General features: G+C 47.8%; 1 protein-coding gene across 3 annotated transcripts in view; it reads right to left on the bottom strand.

Annotated features, from left to right (window-relative positions):
- Positions 1-699: 699 nt before the first annotated feature.
- The window catches only part of LOC116940976 (SH3 and cysteine-rich domain-containing protein-like), a 31,187-nt gene continuing 4,392 nt past the window's right edge, over positions 700-27,494 (bottom strand). Inside the window, exons 2-11 of one of the 3 annotated variants that reach the window (XM_032951450.2) lie at positions 23,482-23,839; positions 22,895-23,007; positions 19,210-19,291; positions 17,884-18,002; positions 15,777-15,855; positions 15,309-15,373; positions 14,928-15,124; positions 13,847-13,898; positions 10,459-10,596; positions 700-6,878 (exon numbers count right to left, since the gene is read on the bottom strand). In XM_032951450.2, the coding sequence (XP_032807341.1) occupies positions 6,780-6,878; positions 10,459-10,596; positions 13,847-13,898; positions 14,928-15,124; positions 15,309-15,373; positions 15,777-15,855; positions 17,884-18,002; positions 19,210-19,291; positions 22,895-23,007; positions 23,482-23,839 (1,302 nt within the window). In that variant the 3' untranslated portion in view covers positions 700-6,779. Of the gene's footprint in view, positions 6,879-10,458; positions 10,597-13,846; positions 13,899-14,927; positions 15,128-15,304; positions 15,374-15,776; positions 15,856-17,883; positions 18,003-19,209; positions 19,292-22,894; positions 23,008-23,481; positions 23,840-27,494 lie in introns of those variants that run through there. The other 2 variants (XM_032951449.2, XM_032951451.2) reach the window with 2 other exon arrangements.

A 27,494-nucleotide genomic window follows, 5' to 3' on the forward strand; every position in this document is an offset into this window, starting at 1 on the left:
CCGAGGAAACATTTTGATAATTAGGTGTTGGGCTATGCACGAAATAAAACATTACTCATGCCACTAAATTAATTAAAATACATATGCATTTTTAATCCGTGCATGTCCATGATTCATACGCTTGATAAACACGAAGCCCACATCTTAAAGTGGACAAGTGATCTTCTACCTACACTCAGTCACACGTGGGAAATAATGGGTTGCTCTTTAGGGAACATGAAATGGCGTCCTCTAGCTTTAAGTATTCACAATGTTATTGCTTCCCCCGTATGTTTTTTTTTAAAATAGGATTTAATTACGTCATATTACATCTCCATCACTCTACCTTACAAATACAGTCCTGGGTTTTGAAGTAACTTTTAAAAAAAATAATAATGTACTTTGCACAAGAGAGGACCTCAGTAAGTCTCTGCTTCAAGGCACGAGCGCCACTTCGCCAAGAGCAACAAGGTCACAAGGTCATGGTCCGAGAGCCTTTTTGGTTGAGGCCTGGCCCTCTAGGCTAAAGGCCATTGCCTCTAAGTCAAATCGTTGGTCCAATGCCACACCCTTGAGGTCAAGGTCAAGAACGGGAGCTGAGAAAACATCCTCGAGCCTCGAGGCCCTGAATGGGTCTCGCCAACCTTCAGCAACCCACCCCCCCCCCCCTCTTCAAAGCACACATCAAAACACATACAAGATTCAACAAACACACGGCGGTGATGTTGCCATCTGTTTCAAACATCGGCTGTTATATTTTATTGGCGCGAATCTTCACAGTGATGCCTGTGCACGGAGCCACGTGCCAGAGTGCATCCCAACTGACTTCTCAATAACCGCCCGCCCCACCCCCCTTCCCAAGGTGGATTTGATTGACAGCTGAACTCCTGCCTCAGCTCCGCGCACATGATCCACCCGATTAACGTTTCACAAGTGAGCTGGGAGCAATGTGCTCGCTCACAGGCATGCAACGCAGCTGTGTCACGCTGTGGAACGGGGGGGGGGGGCAATTTAAAGGTGTTTTATGCAAATGAGGCAAGGGATACCCACAGTGCTGTACAAAGTGATGAACAAAATGGCCTTTGTGGTGGATGAACAAGGCATGTGTTACACTGCGCCGATGATTTTGTTTTATGCAAATTTACACTGAAGGTACCCCCAAGCCACCACGAACTCTCACGGTTTTATAATGTAACAGTTCACGTAGCATCCTTACTCGAGCTGATTTTATCACTCTATCTCCTCGATGGACATCCTCTTGGACACGTTCCATTTCTTGGCTGCCACTCCATAATTATTTCTGACCATCGGCCACCGTCTCTTTCCAGCGACGTGTCCTGTCCAAACCCCCTTTACTGATCTTAAGAGTTTGAATTATGTCAGACGGAGTCACAGTCATCACTGCATTGTTATTAATTTTGAGAGACATTGGCACGAATAAACAGATCAACTCACATTTGCAATCCAACCTTGCAAGCTGCTCGTGAATGTACATGCGATGACATTTGGGGTGAGTCAATACAGCGGAATGAGACAGAGATGTCACCAGCTGGGTTTAAAAATTTAAAACGACGATGCTTGGGAATAATTCATGAGGAGCGACAACACGTTAGCTCATGTTAAATGCAGGGCCTGTCAGTGGCCCGTGTCAGAACCGCACGGTGTGAGGTACCGGTCGTGCCCTGCCCCCGTAGGTAATGACCATGGGCTTAATTTCAACCGGGTCTGTGTAGGTCAGATACAGTGAGGGAAAAAAGTATTTGATCCCCTGCTGATTTTGTACGTTTGCCCACTGACAAAGAAATGATCAGTCTATAATTTTAATGGTAGGTTTATTTGAACAGTGAGAGACAGAATAACAACAACAAAATCCAGAAAAACGCATGTCAAAAAATGTTATAAATTGATTTGCATTTTAATAAGGGAAAAAAGTATTTGACCCCTCTGCAAAACATGACTTAGTACTTGGTGGCAACACCCTTGTTGGCAATCACAGAGGTCAGACATTTCTTGTAGTTGGCCACCAGGTTTGTACACATCTCAGGAGGGATTTTGTCCCACTCCTCTTTGCAGTTCTTCTCCAAGTCATTAAGGTTTCGAGGCTGACGTTTGGCAACTCGAACCTTCAGCTCCCTCCAAATATTTTCTATGGGATTAAGGTCTGGAGACTGGCTAGGCCACTCCAGGACCTTAATGTGTTTCTTCTTGAACCACTCCTTTGTTGCCTTGGCCGTGTGTTTTGGGTCATTGTCATGCTGGAATACCAATCCACGACCCATTTTCAATGCCTTGGCTGAGGGAAGGAGGTTCTCACCCAAGATTTGACGGTACATGGCCCCGTCCATCGTCCCTTCTGATGCGGTGCAGTTGTCCTGTCCCCTTAGTAGAAAAACACCCCCAAAGCAAAATGTTTCCACCTCCATGTTTGACGGTGGGGATGGTGTTCTTGGGGTCATAGGCAGCATTTCTCCTCCTCCCAACACGGCGAGTTGAGTTGATGCCAAAGAGCTCCATTTTGGTCTCATCTGACCACAACACTTTCACCCAGTTGTCCTCTGAATCATTCAGATGTTCATTGGCAAACTTCAGACGGGCATGTATATGTGCTTTCTTGAGCAGGGGGACCTTGCGGGCGCTGCAGGATTGAAGTCCTTCACGGCGTAGTGTGTTACCAATTGTTTTCTTGGTGACTATGGTCCCAGCTGCCTTGAGATCATTGACAAGATCCTCCCGTGTAGTTCTGGGCTGATTCCTCACCGTTCTCATGATCATTGCAACTCCACGAGGTGAGATCTTGCATGGAGCCCCAGGCCGAGGGAGATTGACAGTTCTTTTGTGTTTCTTCCATTTGCGAATAATCGCACAAACTCCTGTCACCAAGCTGCTTGGCAATGGTCTTGTAGCCCATTCCAGCCTTGTGTAGGTCTACAATCTTGTCCCTGACATCCTTGGAGAGCTCTTTGGTCTTGGCCATGGTTGAGAGTTTGGAATCTGATTGATTGATTGCTTCTGTGGACAGGTGCCTTTTATACAGGTAACAAGCTGAGATTAGGAGCACTCCCTTTAAGAGTGTACTCCTAATCTCAGCTCGTTACCTGTATAAAAGACACCTGGGAGCCAGACATCTTTCTGATTGAGAGGGGATCAAATTCTTATTTCCCTCATCAAAATGCAAATCAATTTATAACATTTTTGACATGCGTTTTTCTGGATTTTGTTGTTATTCTGTCTCTCACTGTTCAAATAAACCTACCATTAAAATTATAGACTGATCATTTCTTTGTCAGTGGGCAAACGTGCAAAAAATCAGCAGGGGATCAAATACTTTTTTCCCTCACTGTAGGCCCTGCACACCATGTCCAGCACGTATACATCTCGCTATGGCTGTGGCTTGCACTAGTCACGAATATACTGTCCTACCAGCAACACAGAAACTATTCAGTGAAATACGAAGCCCTGACAATTATGTTAAATTGATAGGTGGCTACCACCACCGTCAACACCACACATCTAGACCACAAACCGGATGCAAGTTCAAACTATACAGAAAAAAACGTGAGTTAATACACTACAGCAATAAATTATACAATAACAAGGCAAATTGTCTCGATCTACCGGTAAATCTCTAACAGGGCTTACTCAAAGCCTGCGGTCTGCAGTCAAGACTTCACAACAAATAAACACGACAAGCAGGCCACATCACGAAACCGACAATTCAATAACATTTTCTTAAGACGTAAAAGACAAGTCACGGAAAATGTGGCAGAGCAGCCACAGTTTACACCCTGCTCCACCATCAGTTCAGAAACAATTTTGAATAATAACAACACATAGGTGGGTATTGCGGCGGGAGTTTTTGCACAACCACGCACCAATTAGAATTAGCCCGTGAGATGGCACAAGTCCACATCCCACGCAGGCTGCGTTGGTCACATCGCTGTGTTATTGATGGGCCATTGTGCGTAAGTCACAGCACATCCGCGTGGCCACATGGAAGGGGGCAGTGGTTGCTCCGGTGGCAGGATCAGCCCTTTGGATCGTGTGGATGACACCGAGCCCGGTTGTTCAAGACGAGTCTGTCAACACTGCTCTGCTGGAGTCGGCACAACGTGCAGCCACCAATGCCTGTAATGTGCGATTTTATAATGCGGTGATGATGTGAATATCGCTGAACCCTTTGAGGTGTTGAGGGTGCATGGGGGTTAAGCGCAGAGTTGGAATTGAGACAAATGGGCAGTTAATCAGCTCACAGCGACATCAGAGAAGGTGCGATGGCAGGAGGTTGGGTGGCTAAGTGCGGTGCTCTGTCAACTGATCTTGTAACGCAATGCCCACTTGTGTTCGGGCAATTGGAAGGCAGAAGTGGCTGGTGGTGGGTGTGAATAAAATAAACTCAGGTCATCTACTTGTACATATAATTAGCGCCGATGGATTCTACCATGGTGTAATGGTTATCACGCTGGACTTGCAATAGATATATTGCTGGTTCGACGTCCTGGCATGGGAGCTATCCCAATCGGCAAGTTTATCAAATCCTCCAACCTTTGTCCACCTGGTGGTATAAATGTCTACACCACAGTTAGACGATAGGCAGGTCACGTGTGGTGGGAAGTGTGTGGGCACTCCCACCTTGTCCATGACGTCTGGGCAGTATTGAAGAGTCGACAAAAATAACCTCCCAAAGGGCTCTCTGGAGCAGAGGTGTGAGCAGGATCGTGTCGGGCTGCACCTTTACATTTTTACTGCACCGACACATCTCGGCCTAATTAATGGCCCTGACAATGACGTGTTCGTGTTCTGGTATTCCTCTGGTGCACTGTCATTAGTACAAATAGAGCACGCGCAGGCTACGATGATAAAGGGCACATATATCGAGCGGAGACATCACCGCCAACCGCAAGTTCACATTACCATTTTGACCACGCTTCTACATTAAATTGCGAACGTGGGTAGTAATTTTCGAATTCAAATACAGTGGATATGCGCTGCATGTGTCAATGAATTGGTGGATGACAAGCAACTGAACTGATCGTGGATGACAGGATTTGTACATTTAAAAACACTCCACTGGCTTGCAAGAAAAATTACATTCCAAAAGATTGCTCAAGAAATTGACATAAGGGACACTGAAATAAGCTACAGGAGACATACACAAAATGCATTTATAATTGCACACGAATAAAATGTTTACGCATCTAATGGGATACGTTGAGAAAGTGCCATCTAAACGCGTGCCAAAATAAGATAGTGTGGTGACTGCACAAAGTAATTTCTGAGACCACAAGCTGAGAAAATGAAAAATTTATACATTTTCGGTAAAGAAATCAAGAGGAAATGAAAGCAAAATTCCAAGCGAGCGTGGCCTTTAGGTGGTCATTCCACGCACATAAAAGAAGAATCTCAATGTGTTACAGAGGCAGCGAGGAACATTTTGTGCTAATTAAGAAGCATCCAACAAATTATTCAACACCTACATTTTCTGAACACTTTGCATGGGGGGAAAAAAACCATAACAATTTATACCCAGTCTGTTTTTGTGTTCTCATTCGTATTGAGGTATGTTATTGCATGGATGCTATCACCAAGATAGGCTGCCCCTCTCCTTTACTGGAATTGAAATCAGGGCCACAATTATTGTTACCGTACACATTAAACCAATTCTATGTTTACTCGAGACGTGTTAACCATAAATACTTTAACATTTACTTTTACTTTTACCTTTGAAGGCTGGTCTCAATTTAAACATCAATCCAACATTAATAGTGCAACATGTTTTTGGTCGTGATGGAAAAGTGTGTTATCTCCTAGTGAAACATCGACTGCTTTGCATACATACCCTGCTTTTGAAACGTGGAATAATTTAGAGGGGAAAAGGTTTACCACTTGGACAAAGTCACAAGTCAACTCTGACCAAAACAAAACACTAATATATGCTCCGACAGGCTGAACCCGCTCACCTTGCTGCTCTGAAGACGACTGTCGGTGCTACATCACCGTACCTGTAAGTTAGCGCCAAAGAGATCAAATAGAGGGTTGTAAAACAACACCTTCAGTCGACGATGACGACGATGCACACGACAACGCTGCCCCTTCCCTGCTTCGCGAGTCGTCAGCTCTGCTCGGCTCGTTTTGGCGATGTTCCTCGGCCGAATTTCTGAAGTTTTAGAGGTCTGGCGAGCGTCACAAACTAGGCCATGAAAGACGCCACTGCTGGGGTTGTTACCCCCCCCCCCTCCTCCTCCTCCCCCAGGGACGTCCTCTTTATGAAATGGCCATCCTGGGAAATTCATCATTTTCCCGAGACCTTAATAGTCTCGGATTTTGTCAGATGCGTAATAATAATAACACTCATGCAGTTCTCCTCTCTTCCCATATTGAGAGATATATTTTTCTTTCCATCTTTGATCCCAGTTTTTATTTGTACCTCTGATGTGCCAACCCCAGCCGCTGTCTCCGACGATGCAAAGTGACGCTGTTGTTTCTCTCAATTTGTCAATTTGTCACCGATGATGGAGACATCCGTTTGGAAAGTTGTTCTCATCAAAAGCAGCTCCCACACCCACAACGTGGCCATTCACTCTCTGGCTTCGAAGGTGACGAGAGAGTTTTACTCATCCACGACAGAGCGTCAGCTCACAGGAAGAAACGTCAGGCTTGGCTGGCGCGGAGGTGGTTGCGTTGGTGTAGCCGAGTTTGGGGGCTCGAGACGCCATGTGGAATGGTGGCAGAGGCACGCAAGAGGTGTGACCGAGAATTTGACTCTGGCTGCGATCTGGAAGCGTTGATCAGGAGCGGCAGTTTTAGATCTCCTCCAGGAACTCTTGAGGCACCAGGCCAACTTTGCGGCCATTGGACACCTTGACGAAGCCATTTGATTCTCCACCTTTCTCCACACACACCTGTGAAGGTAATTGAGAAATCGGGCATGACCAGCGTGGCGCCCAGACATTCAATATGCGAGTCATACCCAAAATACACAGCAGACAGCCGATAACATTGCAAGTTAATTGTTGTTATCACAATGGGAGGAACCGATTGCTAATTAGCAAATGATTAATTTTATGGCACGGCAAAGTTCATTCGTAATCATTTAGGGCTATTTTCTTGATAACAGTAATTAATATTAACGAGCATCTCAACGCCAAATGCCTGTCGTTAAAAATACATTCTTGAAAGAGTAGATACTTTTTTACAACCGGAGATTTCCATCGCGGATGCTGCACCACGCGTCGTCTCTCGAATACAAAGTGCAAAATCTTACTCTTAACAGGGTCCTTAGGACTCACAGCCATTCCGGAATGTTGGAGGCCAACGTACCAATCAATATTGACCATGCTCCAGGGAAAAGGTTGGGAGTGCAATGGGGAACCATGAAAAACACACTCCTTTGATGAATGTGTGTTTTTGTGGGTTTGAAGTTATGAAGTACCTTGCCGGGCTGAACATGAAGCCGATGCACATTTTATCTGTTTAATTATGCATTTGCAAACTCACTTTTAATTTATCCTAATTATGTGCTTGGCCGAACGAGACGTAAGCATTCAGTGGAAGCATCAGAAAGAAGCGATTTGCCGGTGCTCACTTGTAACGGCACTTGCATCTCGTTGGTCGTTCATGCCTCCCGGCATTTGGATTTTTTTAAATCGACTTGTGCACGCATCGCATAGCCAACGTCCACACTTGCTCACTCGCTGGTCCCGCTCACTCAAATTGACAAACGCAACTCTCCCACTGCCTCGTGATGGTTTAATGTTCCAGATTCCAGAGCTGTGACAATCAGCCAATGCTGTTAACTGTGACTGAGCTAATGAAGTTAAAATGCTAATGTAGCCATGCCAGCCGTTTCTTTAACGCCCCTGTACACATCGCTGGCCATTATCATCTTTAGCCATGGTAAATCCACTGCTGGATGAAGGCCTCCCAAATGCCCGTTTGCAACAATCCACCTCGTACCCGCACACCAAGCTGATTTTGTCGCTCAGTCTCCACTTAGTGGACAGACTCTTGGATGCCTTCCATTCCTTGGCTGCCATTCCGTCATTATGTTTGACCATCCACCGTTCGAGCATCGTGTCGTGTCCAAGTCCACTCGCGTGACACCAGCCAGCACTGCCACCTGCTCCCGAGTGTGGGCCAATGATGCAAACGTGGCCGTGTTTTGTAGCAATTTAATTTACCTCTACTGGACATCGCTACTTGTGCAGCTCTAAATCACTACAAAGGAGGCTACTGTTGGATTGGATCTGACCACAGTTCAAGTTGAATGTCACAAACAGTTTAGTGATTTCATGCCCTTTGTTAATAACCTGCAGGTTGAAGGCCTCTTCCGCACTGTTTTGGTTGTGAAGGTTTGTTTGACCATACTTCACCATGTTGGTCAGTGCGGGTTGGTGAAGGGGGAGCTGGGTTCAGATATCACTTTCCAGTGATGTCAGTTGTTGTCGAAAATTTAGTTCAGGTGACCACATTCGCAGTCGTTAATGCATTAACTGTAACCACTATGCTGCTACTCCTCCTCCCCAACATTGGATTAGTGTCAATTTATAACACGAGTCTAGGTTTGGGTGCTATTATTAAAGCTTTTTTGAGCCCATAATTAAGGGCAGCAAAACATATACTCGGACGATTGTGTTATTTTTAGAATAGCAAATTTTTGTACATTTGGCAAATAGTCAAATAACCCACACAACCAATTATAATATGGTTTTCATTTCATCCTCCTATAAAATTAATACTTCAAAAAATGAGTATATGTGTTGGCATATTAGAATGCAGTGCTTAACAGTAACATCCAGTTCGGCTAAATCCACATTTCTCACATCTGCAGATTCAAACTCTTCACCCTTTACAGCCATCAAGCGTGAGAAACTACAGTTGTGCTCAGGGCAAAGTCTGCTAATTTATTTTGAGTCTTCATTCGAATGCAATCAGGCTGAAGCTAGACAACGCCTTAGGACAATCCCCATGCTGCTGCAGCTGCTGCAAAGGCCTAACGTTTATTCCCGGCTTAAAGACGAAGGAGATCCATCCGTCGTATTTACAGCAGAACATCGGCTGGATCAACTGTGCCCGACATCAGGTGACCAACGACAGCGTTCCATTCCGATCTCTCAGCACGGACGGCGGTGCTCGTGGGGGGAGAACACACGCCGACGGTGCCGACGTGACGAGAGACGCGCAGCGGCGATCCGATAACCCCTCCCCCCCCCCCTCCCACCACGCTCGCCCACTGCAGCATGGAAAAAGAGGGCAAATCCACTTTGGGGGCGCACGCGGCGACGGCACAAAGGGTGGCCACGCCGCATTCCTCCCGGCTCGCGCGACGAAAGCGATTTGTCACCGCGGTCGCCGCGGCCGAGCTCCTGCCGGCGTGACGGAGACTCTCGGACGTGGCGAAGGGAACTCGTCCGAGCCGCGTGCGAACTCTACACCGCGCGACGGCGGAGCCGCGTGCCCGGTGACAGAATGTCCCCGCCGAGTCATCTCTGCCAGCATGCTCAATTTGAATAACAATCATAATATAAGCACCATTCCCCACCGTAGTCAGGGTTTTCACGCCAGGCACAGATAATCGTGGGACAGAATAGGATAAACGTATTGTGGAGATGAGAGAATGGAGTTTTGCCCATTCTTTTAGTTCGGTACAAGCACGATATGGTAGGGGTTGATCTGTATCAAATAAGGAATGTTGAAATTAAAGCAGACGAGTGGAACAGCAATTAATAGCCAGAGCATTGTTTACATCATTTGTATTACAATGAAGCTATGAATAAACGGTTTTACTTTTCTTAATTCAAAATGCATGTTTTGTGGTGGCCACCTTTGGAGTCTTCAAAAGTGGAAGTGATGTCATGCCGTTTTTAGCATAGAGGCGGCGCTCCTCTCCCTTGACCAGTGGTGGAAATTCCACATTCATATGGCAGGGCCAAGTCTATCCATGCAACTACACTGTTGATTTCCCCGCATAGTGATGCTCATTCTATCGCGCCCCCCCCACCCCCCCCCCCGAGGGATGATGGGTCGAGTCAACCCCTAGCCAGACTTTGAACTTGCAACCTTACTGTCGCGAGCCCCTCGCTCTATCGCTGAGCCACCCTGGCCGAGCATCCCATTTGCTCCGTGCTCGCTAAACCAGGCCCAGGGCATGCGCTCTCGCCTCTGGTGAGCCTCTGGTGGGCCTCTGGTGGGCCTCTGGTGCGCCTCTGGTGCGCCTCTGGTGCGCCTCTGGTGCGCCTCTGGTGGGCCTCTGGTGGGCCTCTGGTGCGCCTCTGGTGGGCCTCTGGTGGGCCTTTGGTGGGCCTCTGGCGGGCCTCTGGCGGGCCTCTGGTGGGTCTCTGCCGGGCTTCTGGTGGGCCTCTGGTGGGCCTCTGGTGTGCCTCTGGCGGGCCTCTGGGGGGCCTCTGGCGGGCCTCTGGCGGGCCTCTGGTGGGCCTCTGGTGGGCCTCTGGTGGGCCTCTGGTGTGTTGCTGACCCCCTCACCTGCTCCTGCTTGAGCGTGAGCTGCCCCAGCTGCTTGTTGCCCACAAAGGTGCGCAGCGCCTGGAAGACTCGCTCCCCGGGACGGACGCGCACCACGAAGTTAGCGGGGAAGTATCCCACCCTGTCCCCGAGCTTGCCCTGGAGGAAGGGGGCATGCCGTGCATGTACAGTGAGGGGAAAAAGTATTTGATCCCCTGCTGATTTTGTACGTTTGCCTACTGACAAAGAAATGATCAGCCTATAATTTTAATGGTAGGTTTATTGAACAGTGAGAGACAGAATAACAACAACAAAATCCAGAAAAACGCATGTCAAAAATGTTATAAATTGATTTGCATTTTCATAATAAAGGTTTTTGGGTTTGATCGCGTTATTTATAAATGTGTCGTAACCCTCCACCACCCGACACGGCCAATCAGCAAAAAAGTGTCACGTTGACAAAAGACAATTAGTTCACTACTTTAGCCCACCGGTGTGTTGAAGAGTGAATCCACAACATTTACAGTTTGAATACGACGTTTTGCTGGTAATTACATCCAGCATCATCGGGCAATTCGCCAGAATGGTAAAGCCCTCACTTGCTCCCGATCTTAAATAGAGCAGCAGCAGGGTGACATCATCATTTAACTCATTCAGGTGCAGTAATTATATAATCGATTGGTAATCAGTCAATGGTTATGATTAGTAATGAGTTGTAGATTAGTAATTAGTTGTAATGTGTGTTATTGTGATTATATGCTACATTAGTAATCCGTTAATTAGTATGTGTTTCCCCTATAAGGAATTGTAATATGTATTATTTAATAATACGATTCCAAGCCGCAGCTATAGGCTTAGTGCAGCTATAGGCTTGGCCGTGTTGGGCGGTGGAGGGTTACGACACATTTATAAATAACGCGACCTAACCCAAAAACCTTTATTATGAATAATACTGGTTGTGAAAGCCTACGTGTTAAACTGATATGGATTTTAATGATGGAAATAAGTATTTGACCCCTCTGCAAAACATGACTTAGTACTTGGTGGCAAAACCTTGTTGGCAATCACAGAGGTCAGACGTTTCTTGTAGTTGGCCACCAGGTTTGCACACATCTCAGGAGGGATTTTGTCCCACTCCTCTTTGCAGATCTTCTCCAAGTCATTAAGGTTTCGAGGCTGACGTTTGGCAACTCGAACCTTCAGCTCCCTCCACAGATTTTCTATGGGATTAAGGTCTGGAGACTGGCTAGGCCAATCCAGGACCTTAATGTGCTTCTTCTTGAGCCACTCCTTTGTTGCCTTGGCCGTGTGTTTTGGGTCATTGTCATGCTGGAATACCCATCCACGACCCATTTTCAATACCCTGGCTGAGGAAAGGAGGTTCTCACCCAAGATTTGACGGTACATGGCCCCGTCCATCATCCCTTTGATGCGGTGAAGTTGTCCTGTCCCCTTAGCACAAAAACACCCCCAACGCATAATGTTTCCACCTCCATGTTTGACGGTGGGAATGGTGTTCTTGGGGTCATAGGCAGCATTCCTCCTCCTCCAAACACGGCGAGTTGAGTTGATGCCAAAGAGCTCCATTTTGATCTCATCTGACCACAACACTTTCACCCAGTTGTCCTCTGAATCATTCAGATGTTCATTGGCAAACTTCAGACGGGCATGTATATGTGCTTTCTTGAGCAGGGGGACCTTGCGGGCGCTGCAGGAATTCAGTCCTTCACAGCGTAGTGTGTTACCAATTGTTTTCTTGGTGACTATGGTCCCAGCTGCCTTGAGATCATAGACAAGATCCTCCCGTGTAGTTCTGGGCTGATTTCTCACCATTCTCATGATCATTGCAACTCCACGAGGTGAGATCTTGCATGGAGCCCCAGGCCGAGGGAGATTGACAGTTCTTTTGTGTTTCTTCTATTTGCGAATAATTGCACCAACTGTTGTCACCTTCTCACCAAGCTGCTTGGCAATGGTCTTGTAGCCTATTCCAGCCTTGTGTAGGTCTACAATCTTGTCCCTGACATCCTTGGAGAGCTCTTTGGTCTTGGCCATGGTGGAGAGTTTTGAATCTAATTGATTGATTGCTTCTGTCGACAGGTGTCTTTTATACAGGTAACATGCTGAGATTAGGAGCACTCCCTTAAACAGTGTTCTCCTAATCTCAGCTCGTTACCTGTATAAAAGACAACTGGGAGCCAGAAATCTTTCTGATTGAGAGGGGGTCAAATACTTATTTCCCTCATTAAAATGCAAATCAATTTATAACATTTTTGACATGCGTTTTTCTGAATTTTGATGTTGTTATTCTGTCTCTCACTGTTCAAATAAACCTACCATTAAAATTAAAGACTGATCATATCTTTGTCAGTGGGCAAACGTACAAAATCAGCAGGGGATCAAATACTTTTTTCCACTCACTGTACACGCGCAAAGACGAACATTCCCCGTGTGGCCTTTCACAAGCTGTTGGTGAGCACCTGTGAGGACGGACACAGCGCACGAGGGGCTGGATGGTTGGCGCCACACCCGGGCCGCCTTTATCTCCCCAGTGGCAATGATTACGCATCGCACCAGGTACGCATTTAAGGCAGAGTCAACCTAGGGGATGGCTCAGCTCCGATAAAAATATCTGCCACTGTCACTGCTCGTGAGCGGGAATCGAACTTGCGTCCGCCGGGGGCTCGCAGTGCAGCGTTGCTCACCACCGGATTAAGGCTCGACAACAACAACAACAACAAACGTCGTTCACCATTAAGAGGTGGCGACGTCACCGCGGTGCTTGTGCCATGCTAGGTGCACTTTTAGGCCACGTGAAGTGCCGAAGACCTGCTGGCAGGTGGTCACGGTAACAGACCCAGATGCACGGAAACGTCATAAACGCAGAGACGCGTACACACAAGTGCGCACCCACAATAACACACGCATTAATGCAAGCACGCGTGGACACATATCAGCACACGCGCCCATCCATGCATCAGCCCCAGGCATGCTCGCGAAGACGTGCACACACGCATACGCGGGCTCACATCTATTCATGCACCGGCATGTATAAATGCACAAAAATTTATACTGGCAGTTTGTCGGTGGTACCACATTATAGTTTGTGAGTGCAGACAACTACAGGGTGGATCCATCTAAAGATAAGCCACCGATTTCAAATGAAACCTCACGGATTTGTATTCCGCAAGTGATTGCACAGTGTGAAAGTGATGGCTCAATAGCTAACAGAAGGAGAGTGATTTTACGAGTGAGTTTATGAGACTGGTGGGAGACAACTCGAGGTACTAAAATAAAATGTAGTTCCGTTTTTTTTGTAAAAACATAATTTCTCCCTAGTAATTTATCAGTGGGGTATCTATAAACGGATCGCGCCACGTAAGAAGCGAATCGTGCTTGTGCCCGGTACCTTCCACCACTCCTCATTGGAGTCGTCCAGGATGCTCAGTCTGTCCCCCGGCCTGCGAACAACAGCGAGGATTTATACGCGGTGTTTGTTTACGTAGCGTCTAAATGCGACCACGTCTTGGAACGCTGCGCATAAACAGTGGACACATTTACTTTACAGAAAGAGGCGGTCAGTCACAGGCAGAGAGAGAGAGAAGGCAGATCTTGAGCCTGCAGTTGCACAGTGCGGGGGAGGGGCGGTGGAAATAAGAACGCCTGGGGGAATTAACAGAAAGTTGGGCTTCAAACAGCTTTGCCCTTGCTATAGGAATGTGTAATTTCCACTGCTAGTTTAGGATTGGCAGTGGAGGTGAGCGCCACCTTTTTGCTCACTTTTGGGTAGGGGTAAATGTACAATTGTGTGCTATAGATGCATGGCAATTGACACAGAGTACCGTACAGCTAAACAGAAACATAATGGCACTTACAGGCCAGGGTTAACCGACGCTGGTGTCTTATGGTTGAAAGCAGAGTGTCCGATACATGACAGGACCAAAGTAACAATTTAAGTTGTGGGGGGAAAAAGCCATAGGGGACCAGGTCGAGTATTCAAGGGGCCCATGCCAGTATGGTGCCTGCCCTTTTGCTGTCCAGTAGTTTGACAGGGCAGCTGCTCCCTCCCCTCCATTCACCCCACCCATCCCATATATTCCATCACGCGTAATGCAAGACTGTGCGTGGCTGAACATCGGATGCTGAAGCTGCTGCCTCGTGAAGCAGATGCAAAAATTGGCCAAAAATGGAAAGGGGTGACATGTTCCGATGGGGAGAAGCAAATAAATTTGGGGCTTGAGCTCTCTAGCCAACCAAAATACTATCGTCACCCCGAACCCCAGTCCAACAGACCACCAGCCGCGAAGACTGGCCCTTTCACTGACCATACCATACCATAACCTGTACCTGAACCCCATCTTCCCGTGTTTCAATGGGGCCCATTTTTGGCCCATTTTTGTTTTGTTTTTGGAATCGTGACGGTGGCGGCATCGACACGAGCACCGAGCACGGGATGGGGGCTCCTGGGCGAGGGGACGACGGCCACTCACTCCAGAGCGAGGTCGTCTTTCTCGCGCGTGCCAAACCGGTGCAGCGCCACGAACGTGTACAGCTGGCTGAAGTCGCGGCGGGCGGCCGCGGCCGACGCCGGCACCGACGCTCGGCGCTGCCGGCGGTCCCGCTCGCCGGCTCGGGGGCACACGGCGAGGCCGGCGTGATGGCGGGGCTCCGTTGCCAGCGTGTCTCCCTGCTGGCAGGAGAGATGGGACCGACGGCCGTCAGGGCGCTGGATTTGCAGCGCGGTACGGTAACCACCGGGCTGCCGTTCCCCACGCGTGTGAACCCATATACCATACACGTGTACACAGAGATGCAACGCACATGAATATTAGAGCATAATCATGAGCGTGCAAGCTACGTCTGATACCTACTGAGAAGACTACCCTCTTGTCATCGAGACTCAGCTTCCTTAGCCGTCCCTCTGCTGTGTGGCACGCTGCAACACATTGACAACAAATACAGTAATACAGTGCATTAAATATTCACTTCCACCACGGGTTAAGGTTCAAATAAGACGGTGTTAAAAAGTGTGCGAGTCATGCCACAGTCACATCACTATAGCACCACTTAATGTGACTTTAAAAAACTCACATCAACAACACTGCCTTCATAGAAAACATAATCGGCAACGTTTCAGACAATGGCCATTCTGCATTGCACATGTGACTTTAAATACTTTTCCCCACGTTGCTCCACAAGAGATAAGAATGGGTACTTCATCTCACGACACGCTACCGATGGCACGGTCGCAATTAAATTGTGAGATTATTTTTGTTTGTTTGTAAGATTCAGGCGGGGAAACAGCACCAGATAGAGTGGATCGGAGGAGAGTCACTCACCACCCCGGGCCCAACTCCTCCGACCCTCGGGGCCCTCTCCGTTCGTGTCCTCGTCCTCTTCCTCATTTTCGCACAAGTCCTTTGGGCCCATGGGTAGCGGTGGGAATGAGCAAAATGCACAGAGCGGACACAACGTGTTAACCCAACCGCATCGCGAGCATGTCCCCTCTATGTCTGTGTTCCAGCCTCTTGGGGGCGAAGGTTTATATTATATCACGTACGTTTTTGTAAGATTCCCAGACCCTGCAGGGTTGGCTAAGAGACAGCGACAGGAAGATCAAGTTCCTGTCTCTGTGTGGATGTTAGCTCATCATGTGTGTGTGTGTGGGGGGGGTTCTATCACGAGTTCTCCAATCTCCTCCTGCACAATAAAGGCTCGTGAAAAGAGAAATGTCCAAAACCCCCCCGCGGGGAAGAGTTTTGAGACTCAGCAAGGTTCTCCTGGGTAAGGGACCAGGGGCGGAGCCAGGATTTCAGGCCGGGGTGACATTCAACAAATTTTAATTTCAAGAATGATTAGAGAGTCAGGCTGTTGAACTAGACGCCATCGGTTGGTGACACGCTCTGACAATGCAGTTGCACGGAGTCCGCCAGACCGAGTGTCGTACACTTACACGCAGAATGTCACCCCCCCTGTCACCCCCCCTGGCTCCGCCCCTGTAAGGGACATTACTAATTACTACCAATGCAACTACGATTACATTACTAATTACTACCAATGCAACTACAATTACATTACTAATTACTACCAATGCAATTACAATTACATTACTAATTACTACCAATGCAATTACAATTACATTACTAATTGCTACCAATGCAATTACAATTACATTACTAATTACTACTAATTACTACCAATGCAATTTATTCAACCACAGAGGCTCTCTGTTTTAATCGAGAAATAGTAACTGTAGCTTCAATAAAGCATATTTAGTAAAAACTATTGAAAGTTTTCAAATGATTGATCTTAGATATGATACCAGACCATGACAGCCTAACTCTTGCGAATTATGCCACAGGGATCTTCAATGTCCGCTTTAATCCAACGGCAACTTCATGCAATATGGATCAGTGGCGAAACTCATGCCCCGAAATGTGCGTGTCAATCGATTATTTAGTGTTTAAGCATATGCTCATGTTACATTTAAACTCGTGGAACAAATGAGACAGAACGAGGCAGAACGAGCCAGGAAGGAGAAAACACGAGAATCGATACAAAGGAGACGGTAAGAACGAGAGAAGGCATCGATTATAGAATTGGATTGTGTCCCTGGATCGTGACAATTAATTTCATCTTGGGGGTGGGGGGTGGGGGGGGTTATTGTGACTCATTACGTGTCCTCTGTACACCATGAAACTCCGAAAAGGCACGCAGAGATTAAAATAAACCAGCCCGACGGCAATGTCGACCTCACTTAGTTCAGAGAGTGGAGGTCTGCGGGCGCATTGCTTTATTACGTTAAACACAAGCTCCTCGTTGCAAGCACGGTCAGCGACATTATTGTGCATATTCATCGCCGACTAACACCTTGCCATTCTATGCTGGCAGAAAGTAAAAAGGCGTAAAAATGTTTTTCTTTTATTTAAATGAATGTGATTAAAGTCTGCATTCATTTAACAAGCCAGTGAGAACGTGATGAAAATAGGAAAGTGAAGAGCGAACACGAAGGGAATAGGCCATACTACTTAGTAAGAGGGTTTGGGGGCAACCTGCTAGGGCTGTAAGGATCCTCGTCAAATAGCATCCTACCCCAAAACTATCCCACCAGCTGAAAAAACAAGGCTTTACTCGAACTCTGGTATAAACGAGTCGACCAGGCCAAACACGAGCCCCGACTCCTACCCTAACAAGCTAGCCTTACCCATAACCCCAAAACAGTCAAGCACATACTATCCCCAACAAACTAGCGCATAACTAGATAACTACTACCCAGGTATCATCCCTTCTCTTCAATAGCGAGCCTAACTCTAACCCTAGCTCCACCGTGACAGAGCCTCACATTTCCCCTCTACAGCTGGGTCTGTGCACCTCGTCAGGGTGCCCCCCCCACCGGGGTGCCCCCCTCCCATCGCACCCCCGTGCCCCCCACCCCCCGGTCCGCACCGCGCTGTCTTCGCGCGGGCTGCAGGGCGCCTCCCCCGCCGCCTGTGCGCGTCTCTGCTGGGCCAGGGAGGTTCCATAGCGCAGCGCCTCGTACACCGGGTCCAGCTTGTTCCCAGACGCTGTGTCCAGAGCACACCGGAGTACATCACATCACACCGCATCACACCAGAGCTCGCCAGAGTACACAGCACACCAGAGTACCAGACCGCACCATCGACACCCCACGGAGCACACAAGAATGCACATCACAGCTTGCAACAGTATTCCAGAGTACACCACAAGAGAGTACACAGCAACATGCCAGAGGATCACCCCACGACACACCAGAGCACTCCAGAGTACACAGAGCATGGAGGCGGGGGGCGGGCATCGAGAGAGCACATGGGGGCAGTGGGACACAGGAGAGGAGTGGACCGAGGGTGAGATGCATTCGGGATGCGGTGTTGATTTAATGGGCTGGGGGTCGGAGTAGGTGGCAGGTAAGCCAGAGTGAGAGAGAGCCAGAGTGAGAGCGCGAGTGAGAGCGAGAGAGCCAGAGTGAGAGTGCGAGAGAGAGGAATTGGATGTGGGGGGGGGCACGTGGGTGGTTAGAATGAGGAAATGTGTTTTATGAGAGGACTAGGATGACTGCGTCATGGTTTATGCGTAACAGCTGTGTTCCTGTCCCGCATTCGTGTGCCATTAATAATTCAAGCGCCGTAAATTGAATGAGTGAATTTCATACATCAGTGCTTTACCGCTTTAAACAGGCAACCCATGTGTCCTCATGCACGAGCTTAAATAAGTGGATTATTGAAACTTGGAGCCGGGCATTCGCGTGTGTTACAATTAAAAGCGAAGCTGATATGCATGAAAACAGCTGCAGATGGTGGGTATATTTATGTATACACTCGCTTTAATACAACAAACAATTATTGGGTCATTTCATCAACATTCTGATGGAATGGGCTGCATTTCCCACATGGAAATTGGAGGTGTTTTTTTAAAAATGTTACTGCGCATCTTTGTCTGTATTCATCGTTATAATCGCCATCATATTTATTCATCGGTATAATCGTCATCATATTTATTCATCGTTATAATCGTCATCATATTTATTCATCGTTATAATCGTCATCATATTTATTCATCGGTATAATCGTCATGAAAGAACCGTGCAGTAAATTTCCATTTCCAGGCGAGCAGAATGACAATAAGTGCACAAACGGATCGACAAACAAAGCAACATTCGTGCCCCAACTTGGCTTTTAGAATTCTGAAATCATCACAACAGGAGGGCCCAACAACTCAATTCCCAAAACTTCCCGTCGGAAATCGTAGACTCACCGAGGGGCATGACTTCTTTGATGCAGGCAAACTGCCCGTTCAGAAGCAACGGAGAGCTGGACTGCCTCCTGAACCCTTTCGGCTGGGGCACAAACACAAACGCGTACGACGATATAGCGTTTTGCGTCAAGAGTCCACACTACTCACGCCATCGCCTCCAAGGAGGTCTCGATAAATACAGGCGCTGCTGGCCCGCTGCCGCCGCCGTCGTTACATTTGAGTGACTGACAATTCGGCTGTCCGTAGCTTATAATGTTTGCCAGCTGCTGGTCAGGTTACACCGCTGACACGTGGACAGCTCGATAGCACCATGCCGTGTCTCCATAGCGTTTGGAGCGAGCACTTACACAATGCGTTCACCGCTGTGGTGGCAATGCCGTCTGTCCACCACAGATAGCCGATGGGCGGGTCCCGTGTGGTGGGGTAAAGTGTTGGTCACTACCACCTCTTCCGAGAAATTTTGCGAAAGTGGCAGAGTAGACCAAATGCCCTCTAAAAGGCTCTCTAGAGCCTCCTGAAGTGAAGGCCTAACCACCAGCAGAGGGGATGAGAGCAAGTAATTTCAGGGTTGTACCCTTAACAATGTATACATTTTAAAAAATCTAATAATGTATGTTTGAGTTGTTTAAGATTGAGAATTAGCATTCAAGGGTGGTGCGTTGGCGCAGTGGTTATCGCACTGTGCTATGATCTCGGTCAGTGGCGAATTAAATTTGAACCATAGCCCAAGAGGCCCCCCTTCAACAACCCGCACTGACCAACGTGGTGAAGTATGGTTAAACAAACCATCATGATTTACAGGGCATCAGGAAGCCTTCATTCAGCAGTGATTTGACAAAAGGGATGAGTACATAGCTATATACGTGAAATACCAATGTCAAAATTTGAATGAATGCAAAAACCATACGGTGCAAGCGCAGTTTGACAAAAGGCTGTGAATCAGTATTCAATCCTGGTAAAACCTGCATTTCAACCCAGCATAGTGAAAAATAAAATGCAATACACATACATGCACTTGCACGTTGTGGATTATACATCATATGTAATACTTCAAGGAATGCAGTCTCACTCGCGAGGAGATGGCAGTAGAGCAATGGATACTTGAATCTATCTGTGCAAAGCTGTTAGTGTATGCATGGGCTATCTCGAGGTGCTCTGATATTCTGCCACATGCCAAATACTCGATGATGGAATTGGCCAAACATCCCAATGCCGGACCCTGCTGGAAAAGATCCTTGAGGCTCGGTGAGAAATATTTTATTTGAAGCCAGGCAGCATCAGTGATCTTGCCCCTGATGACCTTTTGACCTGACCACCCACCATGGTACAAATACGTGTAGGACAGGAGTCATCTGTACATTAACAATCTGACAACACCACTAATGTATTGGAGTTATGGGACTGTAGTTGTCACACCTTCCATCCTTGCAAAGTGGCCAAGCAACAGACATGTGCAGTACACGGCACATATTGACCAAAATTTGGAAACCTCTTCTAAGAAAAAGTTACATCCCAAGGACCCCGTCCACACACTCCATTATCTTCCAAGGTCCACAGCTCCAGGTAGGCACAGTAAATATCTCACGTTCATCTTCAATCTGATCTCAATCTAATACGCTTCGTGTGGTTTTAGCCCCAGTGACCGAGAGCTCCAATCAAAACTCTCTGATCAATCTCCGCTCTTTCTCTGCTGCTTCCTCCATGTCTACAATCCTCTTCCAGATGTCGTCAGGACTATGAACTCTCCCTCCCCCACTTCAAGTCGGGGCTGGAGACCTTTCCCTTCTCCTGCATGACCGCCTGTCTCTTCTGTTCGAGGCATTTTCATCCTCACCACATTACCATACTCTCGTCACCTCTGCCGCTCTGCCATGCAGCATCTTAACCCTCACTCGCTCCCCTCCAAAAATAAAACCTTGCCCTTTCACAAGTTGTCTCAGTGCACATGCCCTCTCTCAGTTTCCGTCAAATTCAGTGACTTTGCAGATACAAATTGCGTTGGACTGCAGCGTTTCACCTGGAATGCACCCAATTCCTTCAGATTCTCAGAAGCTAAACATGAGATTAGCCTGGATAGCACTCGGGATGGGTGACCTCCACAGGCGGCTGTGCGGCTATGCTGTGGGCAGCAGAAGGCAGCGCACGAAAATCAGTTGTTGTACTGTACTTCTATGCTTCTACATATATGCTCCTGGCCTTGACAAAAGTGCTGTACATGAATCGTTATCATCATCTGTGATTAATCCACGGCTGGATGAAGGCTTCCTCACACTGGCGCCATCCATCATGGGATTAAGGCCCATGGATGAAGTCTGACGACGGAATGACAGCCAAAGGAAGGAAAACGCAAGCAAATATGATGACCGCCGTGGAGATGGAGCGGCGAAATCGGTCCGCGTGCAGGAGTGAGATGGGCGGTGGCACGTCGCGCGCTCCACCGCCATGACGGTCGCGTAGCCGCCCGTGCAAGAAATGGGTGCCTCTGACCAATTCATCAGGAGTGTGCCCAATCTCAAAAGCTCATCATGATTTCGGCTGAATAAGTGCTTGGATGCACAACCACCGTGCAGTGCAGGTGTTTTAGGTTTCTGGGAAAGACTGGCCAGGAGAGGGCAGTGCAAATTAATTCTGTTGCTTGTGTTTCCTCGTCTGTTCCCTGCCTACAACCCACGTTGACCAGCGGTGTGAAGTATGGTCCAAAACCCACCACGGACAGCAGCAGGTAGCGCTGATCCAGCAGTGGACTAACCAAAGGGCTGTAGGTGTTACTAAAAAGATCTCCAAAATTCTAAACAAACACAAGATCCTGGTCCGGTTGAATACAGTATATAAAATCCGTGACCTGATCCCATCCGTGAAGGATGTCATTCCTGACTTACAGTACCCCGGGGTTTACAAATTGAGCTGCACTTGTGGTGATTGCTATATCGGGGAGACGAAACGACATGTCTCTGACCGAATTCGCGAGCACAAATCAGATTTGAAACACGGCAGAACGAATTATTCTGCCGTAGCTGACCACTGTTACAACGCTGTGGGTGATCACGATATAGTTTTCTCCGATACCAAGGTCCTTTGTAAACCCATGGGTTTTCATCAGAGATTTATCCACGAGGCAATTCAGATTTACAAACACAGACACAATTTCAACCGAGAAGATGGTTTCAAATTTAGCAACCATTGGAAAAATGTTCTAAATCATACCAAACATTAAACTAATTTTCAATGGTACAGTATATTTATCCAAGTAGTGATATACCAAACTTTCATAGCAGCTTATTTCACTTCACACCTACATTTGTAAACTCCCCTCCCCCTGCCGGTCTTCTACGTTCCACTTCACACCCCCTCCCCCTCTCCCCCTCCGTGCCGGTCCTCTTGTGCTTTACGGTCATTTTATGCTAATTCCTTTGTCAAAGCGTTTTGTTTCCTCCCACACAGCTTAAAAGGACGCGACCTGGGCTGGACTGTCTTCACTCCAACGCTGTCCTCGTGACAGTACGGTCCCTTCACCTGATGAAGGCCACTTGTGTTGTCCTCATTCCCTCCACTTTATATTTTTCGTGAAGGTTTCATTTCCCAAATCATCATGAACAGTCACACTAGATTTCCATTTTACCAAGTGTGAGTGGAAGGGGATCTGCTGCAGTGCAAGCGTGGCGTGGGCACAAGCAAGTGCTCTTACCATCTTCCCGACGCAGCGTTGCTGGCTGACGCATGCCTGGCACCGCTGGTGCACGCTCATCTTGCACGTCTTGCAGCGGATGCCCAGTTTGCTGACTGGCTGCACGTCCGTGCCTGTGGGGCAGCAACAGCGAGAAGAGAGAAAGGGAGGCACGCCTAGTCTTTCTTTAAAATTACGTTTGTCTTTTTCCCAATTTTTATCTCGATTGCGCTCCTAAAGGCGTCATGTCAAGAAGTGAAATATGCATACGGGACCTCACGCGTAACAGCGCCGGTAGGGACCGGTGCTGGGAAATGGCACACGGAAGTGGGCATTGCAGAGCTGGCTCTAAGATCTCTTCAAGTAACCTCTGACCCACAAAGTAGAGCATAGCACTTCACACTTGCCCACCCATTTTCCATACGAGTGTAATGTTTGTCAGTAAAATGATATTTAATGAAGTGCAGAATAAGGCACTTTCAAATATCTTTCTTAGCCTTTTCCCCAACAGTCACAAAAGCAGTGACGCCATCCCTCACTAGAGAACCGTCCGGGGTGAACTACTTCGGCCCTGGTCTAGACCGCCGTCATTGAATAACGAAGCTCACCGACGATCATGCGGTTGCAGACGTCGCAAAAGGTCGGCTTCTTGAAGCTGTGGTCCTGGAACGAGTGCCTACGCTCGGGGCACCCCGGCTGGATTCTCGGCGAGGTCGGAGGGCAGCGGCGTCGCGGCTCATCATCATCCCCGTAATCGCCTGCCCCTTGCGAGCTGCCCTCCCTGCCGGGCTCGCTGCGGGCCCTGCCCGGCCGCCGGGTCCGTACGACCGAGTCGGGCAGCAGCGGCGGCGGAATCCCAAGGGCAGGGCTCAGCACCGCCGAGCGCTGGAGCACGTTGTGGTCGCTCTGGCTGCGTCTGTGCAGCGCCTTCGACTTGAAGGACAGCGTCTTTCTCAGCCTGGCCAGCTGCACGGTCCGAACGTGAAACGGCACACGTACGCAGGCACGTACACACAAAGATCCTCCGAATGGCCTTGACAGACTTTTGGGGCAAGTGCTGTAGAGCGAGCACCAATGAAGGCCGCCACGGTAAACTAGGGGGGTGGGTGGCCAGCACCACACCCGGCCACCTTTGTCTCCCCAGTGGTGATGATTTTACACAATGCACCAGGTACTCACAACCGCTCCCCACACCTATATATACACACACACGCACAGCCAGCCCTGTAGCCACTGGTGGAGCATGTGGGGGTTGGGTGGGGTGGCACGTGCCCCCCAATGATCCCATTGAAATCCCTAATTTCGATCAGATCATTGGGGTTAATTAGTAATAAATCGGCCTTTTGCGACCCCCACTGCCACTGTGTAGAATATTATTATGTGCCAGGGACTCTATGAGATGATAGGACAATAATCTGAGTCCATAATTGGCAATAAGTAATGGCAAAGCAGTTATAAGTGACTCACAGAATTGTGCGCAGTTGCGTATACAGTACACGACTTCCAAAGCAAACACCTACAGCGAGCGCGATGCCGATCACAACGCGGTTCGAAATTGACCCTCGATCGTTGGCTGCGCCATCGCCGCACACACGTCGAATAAAAATCAAGGGACAAGTCCTTACTTACTAACAACTCCTATCATTTTTCATTGCTGGAGGGGTTGCCCCCCTACCTGAAAATCCTGGCTCCGCCATTGCTTGTAGCCTGAGCTTGTTTAAAGGCATACCAAACACCGATTTACATATCACTTGCCACTGACGTTAGCCAAAGCCAGGAATTAAACTTTGCTCAATGGATTCATAGTGCAGCGAGTTGACCACTGCACCACCGCACGTCCCATAGTGAAGTTCACAAAATATAATTTCCATAAATATCCCCTACTGACATTGCATAATCATAGTCACCCAGTTTCCTGTTGTTCTGGTATAGAAGAGTAGTCGGCTGCATACATGACCTGCTGAGATAACACCACGCTGTAGTTGTCATCGACAGGTGGAATGCTATTTGCTTGAGGTCTCCGGACACAATGAATCCCTTATAACAAGGCCAGGTGACAACACAGTTGTGTACCTGTGCACATGCGTGTCGTCGCGTTTAGTGAATCACGTACACTGCTCGTTCATGACGAATGTAAGTATGCATCCCCAGAGTTAATGGTGGGTGAATTTTTGCTTCACTTAACAATGGAGTGTAGACACGAGAATACAGATATAAGATTAGATTTCAATTAAAGGATATTTAAATATGAAAACCTGTTGCGTACGGGAACAATAGTGGCTGTACAAAAACCCCCAATACATAGTACAAACTAATATGTGCAAGGAGGCCAGAAGATGGTAGTGCAGCAATTGATTATTTAATCTATGTGTGCAGAGCTTCGAGAATTATCTCCTCACATGTGTTGGCTTTCTCCGGGCACCCCTGATTTTCTTCCACAAGTGAAACACTCGTTAAATAGAACTGGCCAAGCAGCCCAATGCAGTACCCTTCTGACAGAGATTCATTGGACTCGTTGAGGCTATCCTAGGTAAATAAAGGACATTGTTAAAATATGCCTTTAATCTCATCAAAAACCGGTAAGGCTGCGGTCGATAAAAGTGCCCATTAACTGCAAGGGCAATGAAGGTTAAATAAAACACATTGGGCTCCTTGCTCAACCATCCCTCTATAAATTTCTACCAGGCTGAGATGCCCTGGCCCTTAACCGCGTTGTCAAACAATTTCAAGATAACGCCAACGAAATACCTCGTGTCGCCCCTGAACGTGGGCGTAAAGGTGTGAAATCAGAGAGCAACACGAATCAGCGATGTAACTGACTGTGGATGGCAAGTGTCGCGTGTGTTTGCAATCCGCCAAATTGCTGGGGGGGGGGGGAGATGCAAGGGTTTGGCGGATTTACAGAGATTTGTGGTACTCCGCAACTTTCTCCGCCGAGAGGCGGTGCGGTCGATGGCAGAGAAACGGGACGCGACTGCGTGACGTCACCGGCTGTTTGGACCTGTGAGTAGTTTGCCCCCCTTGTAGGAGTGGAATTTGTTGCAGGTTCGCCAGTTTCCTCCCCACCTGCAGCACGAAGACTCCACTAACACAAATTTAAAGCGGCCAAACATCCCAATGTCGGACCCTCCTGGAATGAAGTCTTCAGACTCGAGTGACACTCTCCTGGATAAGTGACATTGCCTCCGATTAGCGCGGTTGGCTACGTACTGTGCGAAATAAATTTAACATGCATATACACATTCATGGGCGGAGTTTGGGGGGGCACGGGGGGGGGGCAATGTCCCCCCAAACTGGACACCTTTGATTAAAATTCATTGTCAGTAGTTTACAATTAAGATAATAAATAAAATAATGAATTCCATGCATCCGAGATTCCAAACATGTATGCAATATCCGTAACATTGCTTGCAAGGCCCTGCTTGACTTGCAACGCTGTTAAAATTCAGTCATACTTTTAGATCTCCACGTGCTTCAATATTTTGCCTCTTCACTTGTCGCATCTATCACCCTCGTATCGCATTCCAGTGCATTCTTCCATCTCGCTCGTAGTCTCCCTCCCTATTCCCTACCACGTGAAACCTTTAAAGCTCCATCTGAAGATCAACTGGCATACGTTGCTCTGAACGGACCCTCTGGTGATAATGGAGGACTTAGACACCGGTAGCAAATTATGCTGCTTTTCTTTTACAGGCCACACTGATGATAAGACTCAGAGAAGTGAAAGACACTTCACCGTCTACTCGTTCAAACAAGCACTTGGAGGCGCACTGCTGCAGAAGGCTTATTGGTCGATAGACTTTGCTGGATGTGGTCTTCTTTTTCGTTCACGTGTTACCATCATTCGTTAATATGGAGGTTTCCGCAACTTTGATTACATGTAATATTCCTACTTTATTCGGGTATGACTGCATTTGTGACTCATCACCAGTTGTTGCTGAAGTCGATCTCGTTCCACCGGGTCTCCGTAGACCAATGGTAACATTCACCATCTTGTTGCATACCAATTCGTAAATTATGCGATTGTTTGCCGTAGCGGTCTACGGAGACCAGGTCGCAAGGAGGGCGACCTAAGCAACAACTGCCGAGGAAGTCACGCACGCAGTCACACACAAATAAAGTTAAACTTTTAAGCGGTATTAATACATGCTGAGAATGAGCCATTCATGGGTGCACTCCGCTACAAAAGCTGCTGTTCCTAGTCACAGCGATCCACGTGGAACTACATGGTGGGACCACATTGTGGAACCGCACCGCGGGTCTGTCCCGGTCGGCGAGTTCCTCCAAAATATTCCCTGCACTCGGCACACCACATCAAGTATAACCCTCTGGCTTTGTCTGTGATTACTCATCACGTGTCAAATATTTCATTCAACCGGTGAGAAATTAAGCCCTTTGGGACACGTGCGTGGGTGTTCAATCTGACGCAGGGCTCAATGCACTGCTAAACGTGTTGTATTGTAATCGCACGCTTTCAACTATTCATTTTATATGAGTTATTAATGGTTGAAGCTACGGTTATAGATATAACAAAAGACATTTTATTTGTGTTTTGTTTGACTACATCATTCCCCTCCCACTCTTCCCTTTATTTCGCTTCCCCGTGAATCTGCTGCTCCCG

Source organism: Petromyzon marinus, chromosome 10 (assembly GCF_048934315.1).
Source record: "Petromyzon marinus isolate PM22_M1 ecotype Great Lakes invasive population chromosome 10, UKy_Petmar_22M1.pri1.0, whole genome shotgun sequence".
NCBI classification, from domain to species: Eukaryota; Metazoa; Chordata; class Hyperoartia; order Petromyzontiformes; family Petromyzontidae; genus Petromyzon; species Petromyzon marinus.